At 42.4% G+C, this 22,805-nt stretch overlaps 1 protein-coding gene across 2 annotated transcripts in view; it reads right to left on the bottom strand.

Annotated features, from left to right (window-relative positions):
• Positions 1 to 2,815: 2,815 nt before the first annotated feature.
• The window catches only part of CRB1 (crumbs cell polarity complex component 1), a 222,803-nt gene continuing 202,813 nt past the window's right edge, over positions 2,816 to 22,805 (bottom strand). For both annotated transcript variants that reach the window (XM_025855301.2, XM_025855302.2), the window contains one exon: positions 2,816 to 3,206. In XM_025855301.2, coding sequence (XP_025711086.2) covers positions 2,991 to 3,206 — 216 coding nt within the window. In that variant the 3' untranslated portion in view covers positions 2,816 to 2,990. The remainder of the gene's footprint in view (positions 3,207 to 22,805) is intronic.

Raw genomic sequence — 22,805 nt, 5'->3', positions numbered from 1 at the left:
AGTGGTAACTTAAGGAAGTAAAATAGGGGCAGATTCAACAGCTGATTTAAGTTACCGTCATTTGTCATTTCCTGCTTCTCTCTGCACTCACTATGGCTACAGGAGCCACGTGAGGGGCCATTTGAGGGAGCCTTGCTGTCACTCTTTGTAAACACACACCAGATGTGCTTTTTCCATTGGCTGCCCTCAGCCAGGGTTCACCCAGGGCAGGAAGGAGGACAGCTGTGTCCACTTTGCACCCCTGCCCCAAAGCCTGCCAACAGCAGCCCTGGAAGGACCATGACCCTCAGTGCCACCCAGAGCTGTGTTTGGATTTAATGGATCTTCACCTTATTTTCCACTCGGAGAGAAATCGGGCATCCATTGGTCATCTTTTATTAATAATTTACTAATTATGATTATTATGCAGATGAATCCTGCATAGTCCAGTCTTTCCCAGGGCAACAGTTTTGGAAACAAAGAAATCAGAATCAGAGAAGTACAGTATATTGTCATATTCCTATGTTTGCCTCCTCGGTGTGAATAATTGTAGCTCTGGAATTGATTGCCGTATAACACACCGCCCTAAACCTTGGTGGCTTCAAACAATGATTTATTATTTCTCTTTGTGGACTGATTGGGTTTTTCCTTTGCTGGTCTCACAGGAGTCACTTATGTTAGACCAGCAGGCATTGTGGCTGGAAGTGGGCTCAGCCGGGATGGTTGGCACAGCTGGGCCTCTCCCTCCACATGGTATTTTCATTCCATCCAAGAGAAGAGAAAAAAACCTGCAAGCCTCTGGCACCTAGCATCATTTCTGTGACATTCTCTTGGTCAAACAGCCTTGAGTCAAGGGGCAGGCAAACTGACTCCACCTCTTGACGGGAGGGCTGGTAACGTCACAATGCAAAGGAGCACTAGAGAAATGGCTACCACCATCTTTGAAACCAAGCAATATTAGAAACGTAGTGAACACGGGAGATGAGGACGTTAGGCTATAAAGCTATTATAGTTTAGCTGTCACAGCAGCTTCCAATGACAGTGCACACAAATCTTGGGCACTCTGGGATTTGCTGGTGGCAGGTACAAATTCGCACAGCATTCATTCATTATTTGTTCATTTATGCAGAAAATTTTATTGTGTTTTAGGCTTGTTCTAGGTGGGGTCTATTGCAGCGAAAGAAAAGAAGTTCTTGTCTTCATGTAACTCAAATTCTAGTCAGGGGAAATGCAAAAATGTATAGGATTTGACAAGTTGTGATAATCAGTATGGGAAAAAAATAGAGCAGAGGTCAGGGAGATGAGGGGGAACGATGGAGAGACAGAGAGAAACCAGACAGGGAAGTATGGGGAAAATCAAGATGAAATGGTGTCTCATTGGGCGGAAAGTATTTGAAGACAGGAGTGACAATTGTTTCAAAGGCTGCTGAGAGGTTAGCTGAGGACTGAGGACTGACCACTGTGCTTGGCAACGTGGAGGTCATCAGCAGCCCTGACAGGAGCTCTTTCATGGAGGGGGTGCAGAGAAAAGCCAGATTAGTTTGAGTTCAAGAGAGAAGGAGGGAAAAGGAAGGAGAGGCAGAGGATATAAAAAAAACTCTTTGGGGGATGTTTTGCTGAAAGGGATGGGGAGGAAACGGATGATAACTGAAGTGGGCCACAGGAGAGAATTTTACATCATAGGAACTACGACAGCGTGTTTGGTGCTATCGGGATGACCCAGAACAGAGTGAAAACTGATGACGTGGAAGAGACAGGGACATTTCTGCAATGATGTCCTTCAGTAGTTGAGGAAGATGGATTGCTCTAGAGCAGATTTTAAAATTCATGTCATTAAATTTTAAAGCATATATCCTAAATATATATAAGCACATATATACATATATATTTTAAACTTTTAGTTATATATTCTTTTGCTACATATATTTTAAACTTTTATTTAGGGGCGCCTGAGTGGCCCAGTCAGTCAAGCGTCTGCCTTTGGCTCGGGGTCCTGGGATCGAGCCCTGCATGGGGCTCCCTGCTCAGTGGGGAGCCTGCTTCTCCCTCTCCCTCTGCTCTCCTGCTCCTGCTCTCTCACTCACTCATGCTCGTTCTCTCTCTCTTTCTCAAATAAATGAAATCTTTAAAAAAAAAGAAAGCAATGACTTTAAATGTAATGTTTGATATGGTATAGTTAAAAGATCTAATTCAGGGGCGCCTCGGTGGCTTAGTCGTTAAGCTTCTGCCTTCGGCTCAGGTCATGATCCCAGGGTCCTGGGATCGAGCCCCACATCAGGCTCCCTGCTCACCGGGAAGCCTGCTTCTCCCTCTCCCACTTCCCCCTGCTTGTGTTCCCCTCTCTCGCTGTGTCCCTCTCTGTCAAATAAATAAAATCTTTAAAAAATAAATAAATAAAAGATCTAATTCATAAGAAGTTTCTTCAAATGTAACTAGAGGCTACTTTTGTCACATGTAATATCACAAAATACAAAAAATACTCAGGGGAATAACCACATTTCCATTTTTATTAGTTGACGTTGGGTCACTTTTTAAACATAGATCATCCCCATGGCCTTCTTGAGTCCATGATTAAAGGGGAAAAGTGTGCATCTCATCATAGGTATACAACTAAAACCTTTCACCACATGACAAGAAGAGTGAGAAATGCATTTTGTAGTTTTTGTGTAAAAAAAAAATGCAGTTGCCAGCTAATGGGCAAACTAAGAAAGGTGTCCCCAAGTTGCCAGGGGTAAAAAGGCTAAGTGATAGGCACTAGAGCCTTTCCCAGAAGACACTGTTCTCTGGGAGATATTTTTGAGGCTGAAATTACCAACACAGAAACATTATTCTGTGATTGAATGGCTAATATAATAAAACGATGATGTCAGGTTGAACCATGAAAGTCTTTAAGGTGGCCAAAGTGAAACCCCAGTTGTAAATTGATAAGTCCAGGTAGGTCAGAAAGACACTCAGGTGTGGTCATCACATTCACAGTGTGCGGATCTCTTTCTCAGGGAGACAGAATGCTCCTAAATCAGCCTCTCCACAGCAGGGGGTGACATCATGCTCCACATTTCCACTCGAGAGCCTTCCTTTTCCTGACGGCTGGGGCTGTAGGTTCCCTGAGTTGCCCTTTTGTGGGTGGCAACCACAGAAGCAACCACCACCAGAAAGAGGATCAACAGCAAGGCGGACGTCACTGAGCCAATGGCGGTGAAAATGTCCGAGATCAAGTCATCTGCCAACTGGAAGGAGTGAAATAATGGGGAGGTGAGTTATAGAGAAAAGGTAAATGTTTAGGACATGGCAACTACCCTGGAATGAAAACCAACCAGAACGCTGATGCTGCTCAGTACTGTAAAAAGACCAAGGTATGAAAGGGAAGCTTTTTTCTTATTCCCAGGTCATATGAAAATGACTATGGATGTAACAGCCAAGGTCAAGTGTCAGAAAGTGTGGCGTGAAATATCTGCTCGATTTACTCTGCGTCTTCATCTCTGTGACTGGGATCGTTCCTATGACATCAAGGGCAAAAGATACCTCCGCACTTATATTTGTAAAATAGTTCTCCATCTATACAAACACATTATTTACGGTATCTTCCCTCCCTTGCCAGAAGCTCTGGTTTTGGATTGAAGGAATAGTTGTTTTACATCCTTCTTTGGCGTGAGGTGGTGGGGGAGAAGCAACAAATTAAATTAGCTGGGAAAGATCCCGAGACAGAGCAGGGACTGCAACGTGCTGGTCCGCAGGCCCTTTCCATAGTCATCGCTTTGATTTGGATTCAATGTGACAATTGAATTGTTGTAAAAACACAGGCGCTCGATGTCGCACCAAACATCTAGAAACAGAAAACTGCACGTAGAGTCCCGTCGGGAGGATCCCGCGATCTCAGTCAGGGGCGTTGCTCCGACACAATGGTTTCTTTAATGTTCCTTCCGCTGGGTTTGCCGAGCACTTTCGAGCATTGGGTAACATGCGTCTGTGATTTAGTTGCAAGAGCAATATGAAAGGTAGGAAGCAGTCACTATGTGAATTTTTTAACTGCTTTTCAAAGAAATAGTTCTGTCACAGTAAAAGTGCGATTAAACCATTTAGCTTTCTCTGTGACCCAACCCCACATTACCAAGCAAAGCTACTGATATGTATGGAATTTTATTTGAACATCCTAGGGAATTTTAAATATCTTCATTCTCCTTAGTCTTTGTTGTTGTTGTTGTTGTTCAGTGTGCCTTGATTTAAAGTATCATGCAACTAATATAATATTGTATCTCTTCATAGTGTTGTCTTGGGTGTCCTCACTACTGCTCAATGTACTTCATCGGTTTATTCATTCATTCAACAATATTTATTGACTGTCTGCTATGAACACTTCATTGAGCTGGGAAATAAACATACAAAGATAAATCAAAGTTGTTGTATGTAAGTGATGAACTATTGAGTTCTACTCTTGACACCAGTATTGCATTGTATATTAACTAACTAGACTTTAAATAAAATCTGAGAAAAAGAAAAGAAAAAAAGGCAAAAAAAAAAAACAAACCCAAAAAACAAACCTACACAAAGTTTGGAATCTGGAGCTCAGATTCTGGTGATGAGAGAAGAGGAGGGGACACACACACACATACGCACCAATGATCATAATACATTACAAATATAGATTATGATAGTGTCATAAATGAATTCTAATGGGGTGTAGGTGGAGTCATACTGGAATGAGGCATGTGATTGTTCATTGAAGTATGAAAGGACATACAAATATTTCAAGCAGGAAATTCTATTTGGATGGAACAGCTTGAAATAAAAAAGGCAAGGGAACATAAAAGTCCTTAGAGTTTGGGGCAACAGTAAGAAATCCAATGTGACTGAAAATATTGTCCAAGAATGTGTGTTTGAATTGGGAAAGGATTTTAAAAGTTGGCAAGAGATAGAACTGTAAAGTAGATTAAATTTACAAGAAATTTAAGTACCACACTGATATTCGGATTTTTGTCCTATAGTCAGTGGCAGGGGTGCGGGGGGGGCATTGAAGGAATCTGAGCAGCAGCATCATATGATCTGATCTGTGTTTTATTAATTTGGCTCTGGTTACAGGGTGACAGATGGTGACAGTGAAGGTGGGGAAGAGACTGGAGGTGGAGAAAATAGGAGTTTATTTTATTAGTCATGACAAGCAATGACCTAGGTCTCACTTTACCAATGGAATGAGAATTGAAGGAAAAGAATGGTTGAGGGGGATTTCTGAGGTAGAGTTGCTCCCTCTCAGACTGTGTGAGGCTGGGGAACAGCAGAAGAGAGACAAGATGGCCGATGCTTCCACATTAGATGGCCGCGTGGCTGGGGACAACCTCCCCTGGGACAGGGGACCTAGGAGGAGAGAACAGGTTTGTGCAGGAAGATAAGTTCAGTTTGGGAAAAGCTAGTTTCAGAAAGCATTCAGGTATGTTGTGCTAGTAGACAGACATAATTCTTCTCTGCTCTCCACTTTTCACATTGCTGTAAAAAACTCTGGGTTGTAACCACTTTTCATCCCTCAGTTATAGGAGCTTAGGAGTTAGAGAATTTAGAATCACAAGAGTCTGTAGTTTTTGAGCAAAATGGTTTACCTCCACTACAGGGGGAGTTCTCCTGCCATACTGTGTGGCCGTCCTTTTGTGAGTCATTACATCTTATATCTGCAAAGATAGCTGTGGGCTGGGAAAAATGAATAGATTCATAGACTTGGCCTTGAGAGGTCAAAAGTCTGAGAAGGACAGATGGAATCCGACCAGCAAAAACCCTTGGTATTATCTAGGGACCTTCAGATAATGTACACTCTTGTTCCTACAATGTTGGCTTCATCTAAATCTGTCCAGTAAACTGTGTCGTCTTCCTTGGGAATAAGGAAACAAAATGAATGCAAAATAACACAAAACATGGCCTATGGTAAGTTCTCAACACATAAAAATATGACTGGCCATTTCTATGCCATTTCTCATCCTCCCTAAGTCTATTTACTTATAAAAGATAAACTAGCACTCCCTCAGTACCTTGCGGTATATGGCCAAGGGAGCCAACCTACAAACCTAATATTGCAATTCCGAGCTCCAGATAAAGGTTTTGATGAAACAGTTCGCCTAACTCTATCACATAGAGCATGTCATTAAGCTTTGGAATAAAGCTGAATGAGTAGGGTTTTGAAATCGCCTCTTGAGGGCCCTTTGCTTTTGAATTCCCATGGTTGAAAGGCCTTTTTTGCTCTGCTATTCTTCAACTGTGCTTAAAATACACAGCCCCAGAATGGATCTTTTGATAATTGAAACTGCTAGGGACTGATGAAGGCCTCCAAGCGCAGGACTGTCCTGAAAACCAGCACGGACGTCAGGCCACGCCTGCCCGGCTGGCTTGTGCCCTCACACCGCAGTTCTGAGGAACCTTCTTCTGAAAAGATAGACCCGAAATTAATTACACCTTTCGTGTAAGATGATTTTTTAATGACATGCTACAATCTGTATTCAGTTATTATGTTTGCATCTTTTTAAAATGTATATTTTACGTGTGGTTAATTGAAATTGCAATTACTTTGAATTCTGTGTTTGCAGAATAAAATAAATAGGTGTTCCTTTTTCCCCCCCTAAAGAGGATTCATTCTGAAACACTGACTGACTGGTTGTAGCCTACATATGACCCAAGGCAAAGGTACACTCTGGAATTCTGAGGGGAAACTGTCAAGCCTTATTTTGATTCTTTTCACTTGAGAGTATGCTGGAATATGCTGGAACCATACTTCCCCCCTGCTTTTTTTTAAATTTATTTATTTTAGAGAGAGAGCGAGCATGAGGTGGAGAGGCAGAAGGAGAGAAGGTCTCAAGCAGACTCCGAGCTGAGTGCAGAGCCCAATGGGGGGATCTATTCCAGGATCCTGAAATCATGACCTGAGCCAAAACCAGCAGTCAAACCCTTAACCGGCTGCACCACCCAGGCGCCCCCCCCTTTTTTAATTCTTTAAAAGGAATTTAATACTGTGTTTCTTCTGAAGGGAGACTGGAAACAGTATGTACTTGCTGAACAAACAGAATGGGTTTAAAAGCAGTTTTGCCACTGGTGTAGTTTACAGATAGGCTAAGTTTCCCCACCTGTAAAGTGAGGATAGGAATCACCAGGTCTCAGAATTGGTCCGAGTATTGTAGCATTTGGGCATTTAGAGAGCAGCTCACGAGGCGTGGACTCAGTCCTCATCATGGCTCTAGTTTATCATTACCCGGAGTGACCGCTCCCTGGCTGGTGTCCCTGGTCCTGCTCCCAGCCACAGACCGGCTGTTGGCAAATGTCAGCATTCAGGGCCGAGCGTGGGGACGGCGGGGGCCTGCACATTATCACCCTGGCCCATCAGGATCCACTGGCCCCTCACTAATGGATTGCTGAACAGTTCACCCTCATTTTGAAAACACAAAATGAGCTGGCCTGTCTGGAAAGAATAAGAAATGAGACCACTTCTGTCCTCAGCATCAGGATCTGCCTGTCACAATATTTAGGGCCGGTGACAGCATTCAGAAGGATGTGAAAACAATACACACATTGGCCGGAGTCTGGGAAAAAGAGAAAACATTCTAGAGTTTCTCGGGAAATTTGATCTCACATTTCCAAGTGAAAATACTGAAGCGTTGCCTTAAAGCGAGGACAGTCAAGGACTGATGTTACAGTTACCACCTGTTAGAACGTCTTTCTCTGGAGCCTGGGTTTTGTAACAGCGAAAAGTACATTTGTGGTTAAACAGTGGTGATGCTTGCGGCTTAAAATTGGCTCCTGGAAAGCCTGAAAAGCTTTCCAGGCTGAAAGTCCTGGAAAGGACTGAACTACTTACAGTCCTTCCTAGAATTCACTTATACATGTTATGTAAAAATCCTTAGAGACAGTTTAAGATGGGAAGTTAAAATGTTTGAATGTGCCTGTTGACCACCAGTTACATTCCAGGTTCAGTATGTGAGTTTTTGAAACTAGTTTGTGCTGTTTTGTGTGACATGAGTAGCTAAGTAAGGCCAATATGTACTAGTATGAGAATTAGGGAAGAATGGGGAAATTACCTTAAAGATGTGTTTTTAAAAAGCTGGTTATAATATGTCACTCCTATCTATGTATCCAAAGCAAAATGAGGACATGGCTTAAGCTCTCATCCCACAAATTAACAACAACAACAACAACAACAACAACAAAAAAACAGAAGAACATTCCATATTTAAGACCGAGGAGAGCAGTGCTTGTGAATTACTATTGCAACAAGTAGGTCTTCCGTTTGGTGGATGTTAAAAACCTCCCACACAGACTTACGTCCTTGAACTATAGCTTATCAGTGAATTGCTAGAAACAGCCATTTCCATAGTAATATTGAATACCTGCCAGAACTCTGTTTTTAAAATTAAACTTGCTGCAGCAGCCAATTTCCAACCATAAATACACTGTCCACTTTACAGTTATAAGGGGGGAAAATAGAGTCCGGGAAAGCCAAAAGAGAGGACTTAGGAAGTGTCCTGGCACAATGAGGGGGTGATTCAGCCAGACACGCCTCTCCCTGAATAAAAGGCTTAGTAAGGTGAACAAAGGGTGGGCATCACAGGGTTCCTGCACTTTTCCCTCGGAGTAGGGGGCAAGCGTCAAGGGACAGAGGAGGGAGAGGATAGGGTGTCAAAACTGCAAGCTGAGGAGCATTCTTCTCCTTGGCATTGCTCCACCTCCTCATCCCCTGCTCTGCTTCTCCTAGAAACACGCATGCTCTCCCTGGGGATTCCTGGGGACCAGACAACGGTGAGCTCCAGCTCTCTCCCAGGACTGTGGAAGACTGCACTTAGCGTTTGAAGTCCCTCCCTGGAAAAAGGACTCCTACATGAAGTCTTTCTCACTATTTCTCACCACGTAATCACACTCCCTGTGGGCCGTACTGACTGGGGGTTGTCACGACAGTCTGGGGATGGAAAAACTAGGCTGAGCTGAGAGTTTGGCCAACCCCAGCACTGGAAGGTGCTGTCCGGGGAAACTTCCCAAGTGATTTCCGTATCTGGTCTGTTGAAAAGTCTGGAATAGCTACTGTGGAAATCTGGTGTGGATCCATGGGAGATAGAGGAGCAACAAGACCTAGATCTAGCAGAAGGCTGCATGTGTGATGTTCTAGCTCTAGTTGAAACCATCAGCCTCTTTTATGCATTAGTCCAAGAACAGCGTGTGTCCTCCCGTAGCCCTTTAGAGAAAAAGCTCGATTATTCTGAGATGTGAAATGCACTGTGACATTGATCACAAAAGGACACACTTACTCCTGCATTCAACAAATAATTATCGACCACGTACTCTGTACCAGTGGAATGCTAGCTAGAAATACAGAGGTGAGTGAAACTGTCTCTGTCTCTGCTGGTTGAGGCACTGTGTCTGTAATTCTTGCCCTGATGTCTCCAACCTCTTTCTTCCTTAAGATGCCAGATTTTAGGCAGGAGCACAGAGGAAGCTAAAAGTTTGGAGACACTGCTTTTGCATTTTTCTCTCCTTAAGCGAGTGGCGTAAGTGATAGAATCGTTTCCCTAGGAACACAGGGCTTATGAATAAAACTTCTCTCTCTCTGTCTCATACAAGAACTAAATCCCAGCAGCCCACAGTCAAGAGTTTATTATGTTTTTTTGTAAATTTATTGTTCCAAGATAATAGGGTCAGGGGTTTGCCAGATGTTGTGCACACAGAAACTATTTTAATTCTCTTAACAACCCAACTAGGGAGGGACGATCATTTCCTCTCACTTTCTCAAGGAGGCCTTCCCGATCACCCTCTATTTGTAATCAGCTTTATTTCTCTCTAATACACAACACCCCGAGACATCTATGTGGTTCATGCCCGTCTCCCCCACTGGAACGGAAGCTCCATCGAAGTGCAGATGCTTGTCTTCCTTGTTCCCGTCTGTCTCCCCAGTGCCTGGAACAAAGTCCGTCCCACAGAGACACTGCAATGACTGCCCTATGACAGAAGGGAGTTAAAAGCTAAAGAGCTTGTCCAGCAGCAGGCAGTGAGCTCTAGACTTCATCCACGCAGGACTTCTCCCTCTTGGGGTTCTTACCAAATGCAGACCCCAGCGCGTGTCTGGCAGGGGAACTGAAGTAACCTGTTCTCAGACTTCCGCTGCAGGGTAGGCACCGTCTCTGGGGGGCTGCCGGTCAGCACTGGTGGGGCAGGTAAGGAACGACAGAGCCCAGGAGCCAGAGGGCCATGAAGACAGTTGATATTATTCCTTTGTGTGCAATTAGCCACAAAGAATCTGTCTGTTTTTACCTTTTTCCCACCCCTTATAACCAGGATGAAATTATCTGGTGGCACAAGCAGGAGCTGCTAGAGATGATTAAAAAAAAAAAAAAAAAGAACAAAAACAAGCAGCCGCCCGTTATCCTTTGCTACGTGTGAAACATTCTTTTTGTGTCTGTTAGGTGAACCACTGGACATTATCTTGGCCCATTTTGGTCACAGTAAAAGTAGGTGGACAATCATACTTCCTTTCCCTTTTTCTCCCTTTTCTTTTTTCATTCCAGAGAACAGTGGCTGTTAACTAAAGACTCCGCATGTCAATGACACAGCATCGTGGGCTGCTAACATCATAGTGTGTCGGTCCTGACGCGCTTTCCCTCTTCACCACTCCACACCCAGCCCTGCTCGGACCTGAGTCCCCTACCACTCTGCTGTTTCTCTCTTCTGCATTCCCAGTCACAGCCGGGGTAATACACGGATTTTCTTTTACGTGTCCTCTAGCCACTGTGTCTCCCCCTAGAATCTACACCATCCAGCCAGCCCTATAAAAATATAAACAGCAAATAAACAATACGTAAGTAAATCACCTTGCTTACCTGGCATGGAAGACCATGGGAGCTTACTATATCAAATGTAACCATCCCAAACCTAAATTGCTAAGTTTTAAGTCATTACTTTATTCATGTCCCCCCATTTCCTTGTGAAAGGACATCATCACGTACAGCCCGACTAGCACCCTGCATCCGGGCACAGCCACTCTCTTTAACTGCCCCTTCTCAGATAGGAATCATCTGCTCTTGTCAATGCCACCTCTCCATGTTGAAACGTGCCATTTATTCAATCCTACTTCGCCTCCTTTTAGAACACCACTGGAAATTTCTCTGCGCTCTGCAAAGCCTCCCCAGGGAAGCCTATGTGTCTCTACTCCCAGAGTCTCTTACACAGCAAAGCCCAGGGCTCACCATACGTGTGAGGCCAGCTGTATCCGGGTCTACACAACATGTAGTGTGTACTTGAATGTGCTCCTGTCGCTCACTGTGGGCTTGACCAAATTCTGGCCCTCCCCTTAGGACAGTAAGGAATGAGTATCTATTTACTCTGGAACTTTTCAATAATACAAAGTCCAGTGTTTTGCACAAAGGGGCTATTGTTATTGACTCCCACACGTGTAATGCTCATTGCTCTGTTTCATGCACTATTAAATTCTTTTCAGTCATAAGAAGAGTTCTGTATAATAGCCCAGAAAGGATGCCTGGGTGACTCAGTCGGTGAAGCGTCTGCCTTCAGCTCAGGTCACGATCTCAAGGTCCTGGAATCGAGTCCCGCATCAGGTTCCCCACTTAGCGTGGAGTCGGCTTCTCTCTCTCCCTCTCCACTTCCCTCTGCTCATGCTTTCCCTTTCTCTCTCTCTCAAATAAATAAATAAAATCTTTTTAAAAAATAGGACAGAAAGTTGATTGGTAGTGAAATTCATTTGTTCATTTGTTCATGCGTTCATTCACTCACCCAATAAATTTTTACTGAATGCCTTCAAAGTTTCAGGCAGCATATTAGGTCCTGGGCATATGGAATTCAAAGGCATAGCCACTGTCTTTTAAAAACTCACTATTTGGTGGTAGTGCCTGGGGGTTGGGGTAGCTATATAAACAACCACAGTTCCATGAGAGAGGTGTGATGTTCCAGGTGAGTGCAAAGAAAAGAAAAGGAGAAGGAAGGTGGACTTCATGACGCCCTTTAAGTTTCTCAAAGGAAGTCACTGGGACAATGAGGCAAAGAAAGATGTTGGAGGCAGAGGGCAGCACCAGGAACCGGTGGCAGGAAGAACAGGAAGCATGGCTGGGGTGCTGGCACATTTCCTGCTTGCCTGAGAAGTTTTAGGGAGGACTATGTGCTTATGGAGACCCACAAATGCAGAAGTAGAATGAGGAATAGCAGCACATTTATCAGCAAAGGGTTTACCCAGCCTGGGCACGGAACCCACCTCGATACATTCCAGGATGGTTTTTGTTCCCCCGCCGCCCAGTGAAGCGGAGGGGGCAAGAATCACAGGAGCAATTTCATGTATATTCTCTGCTGGGTCTCCCCTAGCTTATATGACCTGTACCCTTCATTACAAATGTATCCACTTCAAATGTTTGCTTCTCTTTCTATTTATATGCCAAGAGACCCTCACTAACCTGGGGCTTGTAGGGCAGAAAAGGGTTTCTATTTTTTTATACCCCATCTCCACCATCATGCATGGCTTTTAGAAGGTGACTGATACCTATGTCAATTGATTTTTATACATAATTTCAAAAGCAAGAGAATGTTTAGCCAATGAGTCAAAAGGCAGAGGGATTTTGAGATTAAAAGACACTAAAAAGACATGATAACTAGCAACTGAATGCAATTGATTGTATCCTGCATTGACAGCAAAATCTATAAATGATTTTATTGAGACAGTTGGAGAAATCTGACTATGGGGTGATGACAAATTTCTTGAATGTGATACCAGTATTATGGCTGTAGAAGGAGGTCTTTCTCTTTGGAGATACTTGCTGAAATAGTGATAAAATGTTAAAATGTCTGCAACCTACTTTCTAAATAGGCAGCAAAAAAATGTGTGTGTATATACACAGAGGCAGACAACAGTAGCAAAATGTTAAAAAAAAGTTGTCGAAGCTGGGGGAAGGGTGTACATGTGTTCATTATACAATTTTTTTCTGATTTTCCTCAGGTTTCCATTTCTTCCCCTCCTCAAAAAAAAACTTGGAACAATAATATTTTTAAAGTAATGTTTACCTCCAAACGCCAAATTTGTAGACCTTGCTTTTCCACTATCTTCCTCTGCTGTTCCAGATCTTGCTGATTTCTCTCTTCTCTATATGTTTATTGCCCAGTAAATCTTGTTCCCACTGCTGGTCTTATCTCCCCTACTAGACACTAAGATATTCATGGCTTACATCATATGTTAGCTTCCTCATCGATCTGTCCCTAACCCTGTCTTCCAGCACCTAGCACAGTGCCGGGCACACAGCCAGCCTGCACGGACCTTCCCATGATCCACTGGCATCCTCATTCTTGACCTAAAAGCTGCACTTTGGCTCTTTTCTCTATCAGATTTCTTTCTTCTTTCCAACTCTCTTCAGTTGGTTCAGCTGCTATTAATTCCTTCTCACATTATGCAGGAAAAAGAGTTGCCGGATCCCTGACATCCTTATGGCTTATCACATATCCTTTTGGCAAAGGTAATCTAGTCTGTGTCCTTGTATTTATTGCCCCAAATCAAAACCAGTTGCCAAAGTAATGAAGGTCTATTGGTTTGTGTTGACTTAATCCATGTCAGAGGAGCTTTAGGAGCATATAAGGATAATTTGACCAGCAAAAGGAAAGCCATAAAAATGATCAAAAAGCCAATAGATATGCTGAGAACACCAAGCTTATTTTACTGAGGATTTATGGCCAACTTATCAGAAAATTATTTGGTCCAAGTCTACATTTGAGTAAGTCCCTCAGTAATTCAGCAGAGATTCCAGCCTCTGGAAGAAAATCGCCTCCTATAATGAGATGCCCCCGTCACCCCTTCCTTGCAGCACACAGAGTTCAATTTTCAACAGTTGCGAGACCGCAGTAAATCCAGCTTTGGAATAACCAGTCCCGCTTATGCTTCAGACCTGCGTTGAATTACCAGAGCATGAAGGGCCACTGGCCCCATCCCTCCTGACATACCTGTAGAAGTGTTTATGAGTCAAACAGAACCGAAACATCCGACATCCCCCAGATGGGCAGCAGGGCCACCTCTGGCTGTGTCCCAGCTGAAGGGGATGCCAAATCACCAGGCCCCACCACACGGTCAGCTGTGCCCGGGCCCGACTCTGGAGGTTGTATTTTATTGACCAAACTCAAATTGGCTTCCCTTCGTGGAGGTGATAAAGTGTGGCATCAAGTCACCCATGTAAAATATATTACTTTTACTTGGGCAGCTTGTCACTGAAGTCCTTGTTTATATAATCTATTGTACCATTTACTCTATTCTTATTTTAAAAAGCAAACATAGAAATAAAAACCCTTTCTTCCAGCGTTTCATTGATGAATGTGTCTACCCTGCACCTTCTCTTAAATAATCTCCTAAGTAGCCATTTCGATTGTCATTGTCTGTTTACATCAAATTATTGGACTTTCAGTTTCAAAGTCTGCCTAGTGCAAGATGAAAGACACATAGCATGCTTTAATGGGGGTCCTTTAACTGCACAGCCTTCTCTGTCCAAAATAGTTGGAGACATGGTATGTCTAAAGAGAGATGGATACTGTAAGACTGAGATTGGTCAGATCCCAAGTGAACATTACTAAAATTTATGAGTTTGTAAGCAACTTAAAACACCAAGGTATCTTACAGCCAGCAAAGATAGGAAACTTCACATTGTGAAGATTTATATTAAAATAGTATTTAGACATAATAAAAAAATAAAATAAAATAGTATTTAGTTTTAGAAATAAAGAATTCTTTCAGAAGTCAGGTTTTCAAATTCCAAATAAGCCATTTGGTAAAAGTCTGTAGGTTTTTAAATTGGCAAGATTAACACACACACACACACACACACACACACACACACACACACACACAGGAAAACCTTATGTTTGACTTTGTTAACAGTCCACCTAAATGCCCAAGAACACAAATGGGGAAAAGGATATATTTATATTAGTAATGAGGAATGTAAAGCAATCTTTTTTGGGGAGACAAAAATAAAGTCTAACAGCATTTTCCTATTAGTTTAAAAATATAGCCAAACTAAAATTACCCTAACTCTAGGTATAAATTCAGCACAGAACTTAATAGATTATTATAAAATTAGATCAGACAATGTAACTGAGATGGTTACTTTGTACCTTTGGGTCTCTATCTAAGTATATACATTAATTATAATATTAAAAATGTCTGCATTATCTTTTGAAATAATAGTTTAGGAGATCCTTGCCGGAAAAGACAGGTCTTGGACGTGCCAAGTATTCTGTTCCTTTCCTACAAAAGGCTCAAAGGAGAAATCACATGTAGACTCCTCTTCTCCTTCTGCCATGGACTAATTTTTAGTGATTTTTTTTAGTATTTTAGTAAAATAGAAGGTCAGATTCTCTGTTTCCTACCCAGTTTGTAGATCAATTTAAGAAGAAATGAAATAACCCAGCTAAAGTATTTGATTATATTTTACTTCTATAATTTACTATTAATATTCTCAAAATGTAAGGAGATTTTTTTTCAGGGTAATCTTTGTTGATTACTGCATTCTTTCATATCCTGTATCATATTGACATTGGAATGATATACATTTTTTTCTGAATTCTGAAGTGACTACCAGAAGAATATTCCTCTTATTAACTTAAATAATCTAAATCAAAAGGAAATTTTTGTTTTCTAAACTCCCCAAGAGACTTGGAAGTGAGAATTCAAATTTTAAATGAAGCTTCTTCAATGTTGTGATGCAGTACATCTCTTTCCTCTTTTTCCCACACCCCAGAATAGCACTCCTCTCCCCGCTTTAAAAAAAATATTTCCCTTGAGTCTGTAACTTTTCTATTCAATCACCATTTAGATTACTTGTCCTCAGGGATAGGACTGTGTTAAGAGCCTCAGGAAGAAAACCGTGATTAGTCACTAGGCTTGAAAGACCCTCCCCAATTCTGTTTACAAGGACAGATGCCAATCCTCCAAACGTGCTCAGTACTCATGTTCTTTTCAGGGTCATTCTGCTTGCACAGCACAGATTAAACACACAGCCTCAGTATTTTCAGTGTTGTGAGGAGATGCATTTACATTCCACTGACAGCACTGGGTGTAAAAGGAAGCCATCTGCTGTGATTTAACAACACAAGGAGTAGCTACAAGTTTGGGAAGAGAAAAGGAGTCACAACATAGCTCCACTCAGCCAAGCACTCCCCTTCGTGTGGGAGGCCTGAGGACACACCACCTCCACCTCCACATTCAAAGGCATCTTTATTCTTTTTTTTTTTAAAGATTTTATTTATTTATTAGAGAGCAAGCGAGAGAGAAACAGCATGAGAGGGGAGAGGGGAGAGGGTCAGAGGGAGAAGCAGACTCCCCGCCGAGCCGGGAGCCCCATGTAAGACTCGATCCCAGGACCCCAGGATCATGACCTGAGCTGAAGGCAGTTGCTTAACCAACTGAGCCACCCAGGCGCCCAGGCATCTTTATTCTTAAGTGGGTCATAGAAGTTGGTCCTCCATCAAATGGTTTCATTGTATCTTTTACTGACATTTGTTTGCTAGGATTTTTGAGGGCTCTTTTCCTGGTCTCGGGAATGTAGAATAGATGCATAATTCTACCGGGAAGATGACACCCTGGTTTTGATTATTTGGGCAATCAATCTTCTCGATATCTAGTTCATTTTGTACAGTGGGATTACCTGTAAAATACTTTGGAACTAGAAGATGATACACAGGGGAAAAGGAAAAGTAATTAAAAATGGGGGATTTAATAGGTTCATGGCATTTTACATGCATCTCATCTTAATCTTCACAACAACCTAATGATGCAGAGATGACTGCCCTTATTTAAAAGATGATTTAAGCAATTTGTCCAAAGTCACATGGCTTTTAAGCAGCAGACCTAGCATCCAAATTGTCAGAGCTTGTTCAGTGATGCACAGACGCATCCTAGGTAATGTACGATATGGCGGTGACCTCAAATCTACCCTCAATTTCAACTCTGTTACCTTTAGCTGACATATTTACACACAGAGACTAGAATAATAATGCTGATTTTATCTTTCAGGTCTCTTACTATGTACAGTGCTTATCTAACAAGCCATGCATCCCTGCTTATCCATGTTTGCTTACTCTTTTCTGTTAGGACTTTGCATGTAAGAATTCGCTTCAGTAAAGCCGGCTGATGGATGGGCAGGGCTTTGTGAACTCTCGGAAGGTGACTAGCACACAGTAGGTGTCTGGGAGGCAAGCTGCTTCTATAAACAGCGCCTGCATAGACCTTGAAAAAATCAGGAGGAGAACAAAGAAAAGGACCCATAATTCACAACTTTGAGTCCTATGCTTTTAACACCCCAGCATGTCTATCAAGAAGTAAAATAACTAAACAATGCAGACAATCTCCCAGGGTTGTTGCTTGTATAAAACAGCCATGTGCTTACCCTCTCGTTCTAACACAATGTTACCAGGCAATGATTAAGAAGGTAGCTGTTTCAGGGCTTCACAGTGTCAGGAAACAAGGTATCAAGCCAACAACTCCCTTTTTAGGTGCAGCACTTAGATTGCAGCCATGTATTGCTTCCAACTGTAAATATTAACGGTGAAGAAAAGAAAGAGATCTTCATTGGCTCCGGGCTGCCTGAGCTCAGCATATTATATGACACCCTGGCCTTATTTGCTGAGATATAGATAATTGTACTTCTTGTTAACAAGTTTCCATGTATTTTTTACTCCATCAGCAGGTTCTTGAATCAATGCCTAGATTAGGTTTGACTAACATCAGCACAATTTGACTTTGATAGAAAGTTTGAAATTTATGCATAATTAAAAATTGTACATCCATTTGCTAATCTCCAAGTACAAGTAGCTAATCCTTTTGGATGCCACGGCGTTTAAACCTGGTTCTCAAAACACGCTGGTACCCTTGCCTCTGGCTGGAATGAAGGAGGCCATAATGTGTTTAGGACCCTGGGGAACATTTAGTAGCAAACTAAGGAAGCTTTCCCATTTCACCCATTGCCTGAGGATTGAAGGCTTCCATGACCATGGAGAACCGCAGAGTTGTTTTTATACTCCTTTTGAGACACTAAATTTCAAAACCATTGGAGTTCCTATTTTCTTATAGATAGAAAAAAATGGCCTCAACATTATTTATGTGAAAACGTGCCCACATATTTCACTACCTATAGTGCCTGAATTCAATAAATGCCAGTTGATGAGGATGGTGATACAGGAGCCCCTGAAATGCACTTAAGCTGTCTCATTGCAATGGCACATGACCACCTATATAAAAAGTCTGATGCAAGAAGGTTATCCTACACCACCACTAGAAAATCAAGAAAGACAAAACTGCATGTATATAAAATGCTATAAAGTCTAACTACGTTTATTTATAAGAACATACTTTTATTTTATGTAGCAAAAATTCTAACTGGCATATTCTCCACCATGGATTCCTTCAATTCAGGGCATACTATACTTCTGCCTTAATGTAGGATTTCAAGATCCATACTGTTCTATATTTGCAAAGCTGTATTCAAACAAAATATACCACCTTTTCCTCCTCTGTCAACTTCAGAGTTCATGACATATCGTAGGTGCTCAAAATTTTTTGAACTGAGTCGATAACTTACATGGCATAATTTAAACAAATGCAAAAACAGATGACTCACCATAATTGATGAGCAGCTCCCGAGAGAGCCAGGTGATAATTGGGATACTTGCCAGCTAGAGAGGAAAGCTCTAGAGATCCATGCACCCCAATCTGGACCTCACTTTGAATGAAGAATGTAGTAAGAGTTTGTGATGCTGATTGCAATCCGGGTTCACTGGAATGAATAAATCAGTGAACAAATCCTTAAAAAGGAATTGAACCAAAGATGGTGTCCTTCCTTTATCCTGCTCTGGCTAACAGTGCTCTGTAAGTCAATAATCAAGACACAGCCTACTCTTTTATTCTAACAGGTAGCCACGTAGATGTTTTGCCCTTATGTACCTGCCCATCATCTTCATGGTTCTCATAACGCATCCCAGGCTCTTTACGTCCCAGAATGCCTCTTGAACAAGGTGTGCATTTTCTTCCTCAAAGGAGCAATGGTCCATATTCCCCGGTCATGACAAGAATTCTGTCTCAGGGCAGAAGACAAATTATACAGTTATATAGAATCTGTACCTCTTCAGCTCACCCCACGAGGTGAATGTGAAGCTCAATGCTATTACTTAAGGTTCTGCAAATAAATATTTAAATCGAGGTGCTTATAGTGGTTTCTATAATTTTCTATAATTCAGGAGCATTTATAATGGCAATTAGGTGGCAATGGAGTTCTATCAGCCCAAATACACACAACCTTTCACCTCAAGGAGCAGCCAATTGGGATAATTTACATACTACCAGCTGTTAATATCTTTAGCATTCACAGGACCTAATGGCAAAAGTAAATAGATACTGGATCCCATTAGGGACATAGAGCGGATTTACAATCTCTTTCCCATTTACATTCCTCATTTGCTCCCCCCGAGCCGTTCTTCCAAAAATTCCACCGAGCTCCCTGGGTATTGCTGGTTTCATGAAAAACTTGTGTTTTTATAAATCATTTGTAATGGTATCTATTTTAAACACTCATTTACAACTGAGAAATGTTAACATTTCTAAAATTTTCAGGGAGGGCGGTCTGCTTAAAAACAGTCTCTAAGTGTTGCACTTGACAAATTAAGAAACGAAACCCAAGATTGTGTATTAGAGAAAAGGACAAGGGTTTGAGTTTTGATGAAGTGCCTGACACTTGTTTAGTTAATGATTCGTTAACTTGTTCAGGCCTTAGTTTTGCAACCTGTAGATTGGAAATTACACCTCTATGGTTAGGATTAAATGAGGCATCGTGTGCTGGCTGCTTTTGGTCATGAGGATAAGTCCCTATCGGAGAAGGCAGAGCTGCAGGTAGAAGAGGCGCCATGATCATCCCGGTCACCTGAAGCCTTGAGCAGCGGGGTTTCTCGTGCACTGAGCTGTTAATTCCCTGCCGACAGTTAAGGACTCACTGTCAGAGTCTCCTGGCTTCCTTAGCTTTGAAAATGGATTGCACTAATCACAAAAATGTTCAAACCACTTACTGCTAGATATAGGGTCCATTTTATATTGATCTGCTCAATGAGGCATGGTTTTTTTAAAACAAATATTTTATGTATTTATTTGTCCGAGAGACAGAGGGAGAGGCAGGCAGAGGGAGAAGCAGGTTCCCCGCTGAGCAAGAAGCCCCATACGGAACTCAATCCCAGGACCCCGGGATCATGACCTGAGCCAAAGGCAGATGCTTAACGACTGAGCCACCCTGGCGCCCCAATGAGGCATTGTTTGAAGTGAATAAATATAATTTTTGATTTTATATACTTTAGGATGATGAGAAATAACATTTTGTGTATTGCCCCAAAGACTCTTTTTTGGTGGTGATCTAGGGAATTTGCTCAATTTTTACTGAAGGGAGACTTAATCTGATTATACTTGAACCTCCTCAGACCAAAACACCACAGGCCTGAAAATCCTCAATTAATGAATAAGAACTTTAGAAAGATTCAAATGAAGTTTGTTTCTTTTTTTTTTTTTAAAAAGGTGCTTAAAGCAAGACTTAGTAATAAAACTATGCCCACAGAAAACTTTTAATTAGCCGAAATAAAAAATTGGGTTAAAGAATACCTGCCTTGGGGCACCTGGGTGGCTCAGTAGGTTAAGTGTCTGGCTTTGGCTCAGGTCATGATCCCAGGGTCCCGGGATCGAGCCCCCGTCGGGCTCCCTGCTCAGTGGGAAGTCTGCTTCTCCTTCTCCCTCTGCCCATGCCCCCTGCTCGTGCTCTCTCTCTCTCTCTCTCAAATAAATAAATAAAATCTTAAAAAAAGAATACCTCCTTTTATAGACTAGTTAAACCCAATCGCCCCCCACCACCCACCAAAACTTGCTCAATGAAGACTCCTTGTCGGTACAACATTATACAGAAAAAAGAATTTCTGGAACAAGGAATAGTTTGTATTGGTTTGGATTCCAATAGGAAAGAATAAGTCTAAGAATGTCACTGGGGAGCTTTCATTAATTAAATAAAACCATCATTAAAGAAAGCTGCTACCATTTTTGGGGTAAGCCCCTTCTAGTGAGAAAGTGAGTGGCGGCTCCCAGGTGATTCTGACAGGAAATAGCTCAGAGGAAAACATAGCACCGGCCTAAATCACCAAATTATGGAACAACTCTTCCTTCTGTGGCTGGATTTTAAAAGAAGCTTGAGCGATTTAATCTACAATCTAGCACTACCCTTCATCCGTCCAATTTTCTACCCCATTACTTGCCAGCATCCTTTGCCTGTTCCAGGCAGACCTCTCCACTTTCCCGAGTTCATGTCACCCAAATTTCTTCCCTCTATCACGTCTTTATTTATGACCTTTATTCTCTCTTGAATGCTCTCCCATTTTCTGTCCGCCAAATAATCTTTCTCATATTTCATGGCCTAGCTTAATTCCCATATGCTCCATGGAAACTTCCCCTCCTGTAACAGCTCATAGTGACCAAAATTACGTGACTTCATCCTGTGCTTTTCACTCGGGAACAAAATTAGGGCTTAATTCTTTTCAACATGTCTTATTTTTTTTTCCTCTGAATCTAGATTATAGTTTTCTTGAAGTTAGGGTAGTCGGGACTATATATTCTATTTCCCTGACCCCCTGCCCTGGCCCTCTCTCCCTCCGTCCTACCCATTGTCAGACACGTCGTCGAAACAACGTGTGCATGGAAGGGTCACTTTGGGAAACGACTCTCCTTCTCTCAGTTGCCGGGGAGAGGCAGAAGGCCCGCAGCCACTGACGAGAACATCAGGCACCGCACTTCCTGCCGAGAGGCCCAGAATGTCCGTCTGTCCAGCCAGGAGCAGTTATTACAGGGCAGGTGCCTTAGAGGGGAGACGAGCTGGTAAGGGGGAGGTGGGACTGGACAGCACAAATCCTTCAGGCTCCACTGAATTCGGAAAAGGGAGAACATTTGGAAACGTCTGTGGAAGGATTTTCTGACCAGCGGTTTTGTAAAAAACAATGGTAAGCTCTGGTCTCCCTGATGATGCTTTTGGGGCAAATACAGAAGATTCCATCTAGGTCCCCAAGCTCCTGGGGCTGCCGGAGAGCTCTTTCCACTAGTGACCTCCTCTGGCTCCTTCCTGGATCCTCCTTGTTCTCCTGGCACCAGCTACTTTTCCTAAGCATATTTTCCCCTTTCATGGCTTCGGGCCTTTCCGACAATCTTTACGATGTTTATTATCATTGGGGGGCCAGTGCCATAAATTTCCTTCCTTCTCTCCAATCTCTAAGCCCTGCTCCATGATCCCTGTGGAAGTCTGTAGTTCTGACGGCGGCTTCTCAGGTTTTCCTTTCTCAAACCCTCACACATATCAAAGTGGAGTTATAGAAAGAAGAACTAATAGTCAAAGCCGCAGATAATTATACACATACCGTGGCTTTTCTACTAGGAATAAAGACTTGGGCATTCCGAGCTCTCTTTGCTCACAGGCACACAACTTTACTTGTGGCTTAATTTCTTCAGTGAAAAACAGTGTAATTAACACTTTGGTAACAATCAAACGAAACAAAACAAAAACACTTCGGGGTGGAGGGCAGGGTGGGGGGGAATGCTCTTTGTGTTTAACTAGGAAAATTCCTGCTCATTCTTTAAGACCTGGATCATGTATCTTGTGTGTGAAACTTCTTTTCTCCCCACCTCTGGAAACATCCTCATTTCCTCTTCTGTGCCAACCACATACCATTCCTTCCTCCCGTCATTTACTTCCTCAGTAAATACTGAAGCACCTGCTCTATCAGGCACCATGGCCAGGCAATGAAGTTACAAAGGTAAACAAGACATT

The sequence above is a fragment of the Callorhinus ursinus genome, unplaced genomic scaffold (assembly GCF_003265705.2).
Source record: "Callorhinus ursinus isolate GAN/ISIS: 27379988/994484 unplaced genomic scaffold, GSC_fseal_2.0 scaffold57, whole genome shotgun sequence".
Taxonomy (NCBI): domain Eukaryota; kingdom Metazoa; phylum Chordata; class Mammalia; order Carnivora; family Otariidae; genus Callorhinus; species Callorhinus ursinus.
This window is presented reverse-complemented; position numbering and strand designations above follow the sequence as displayed.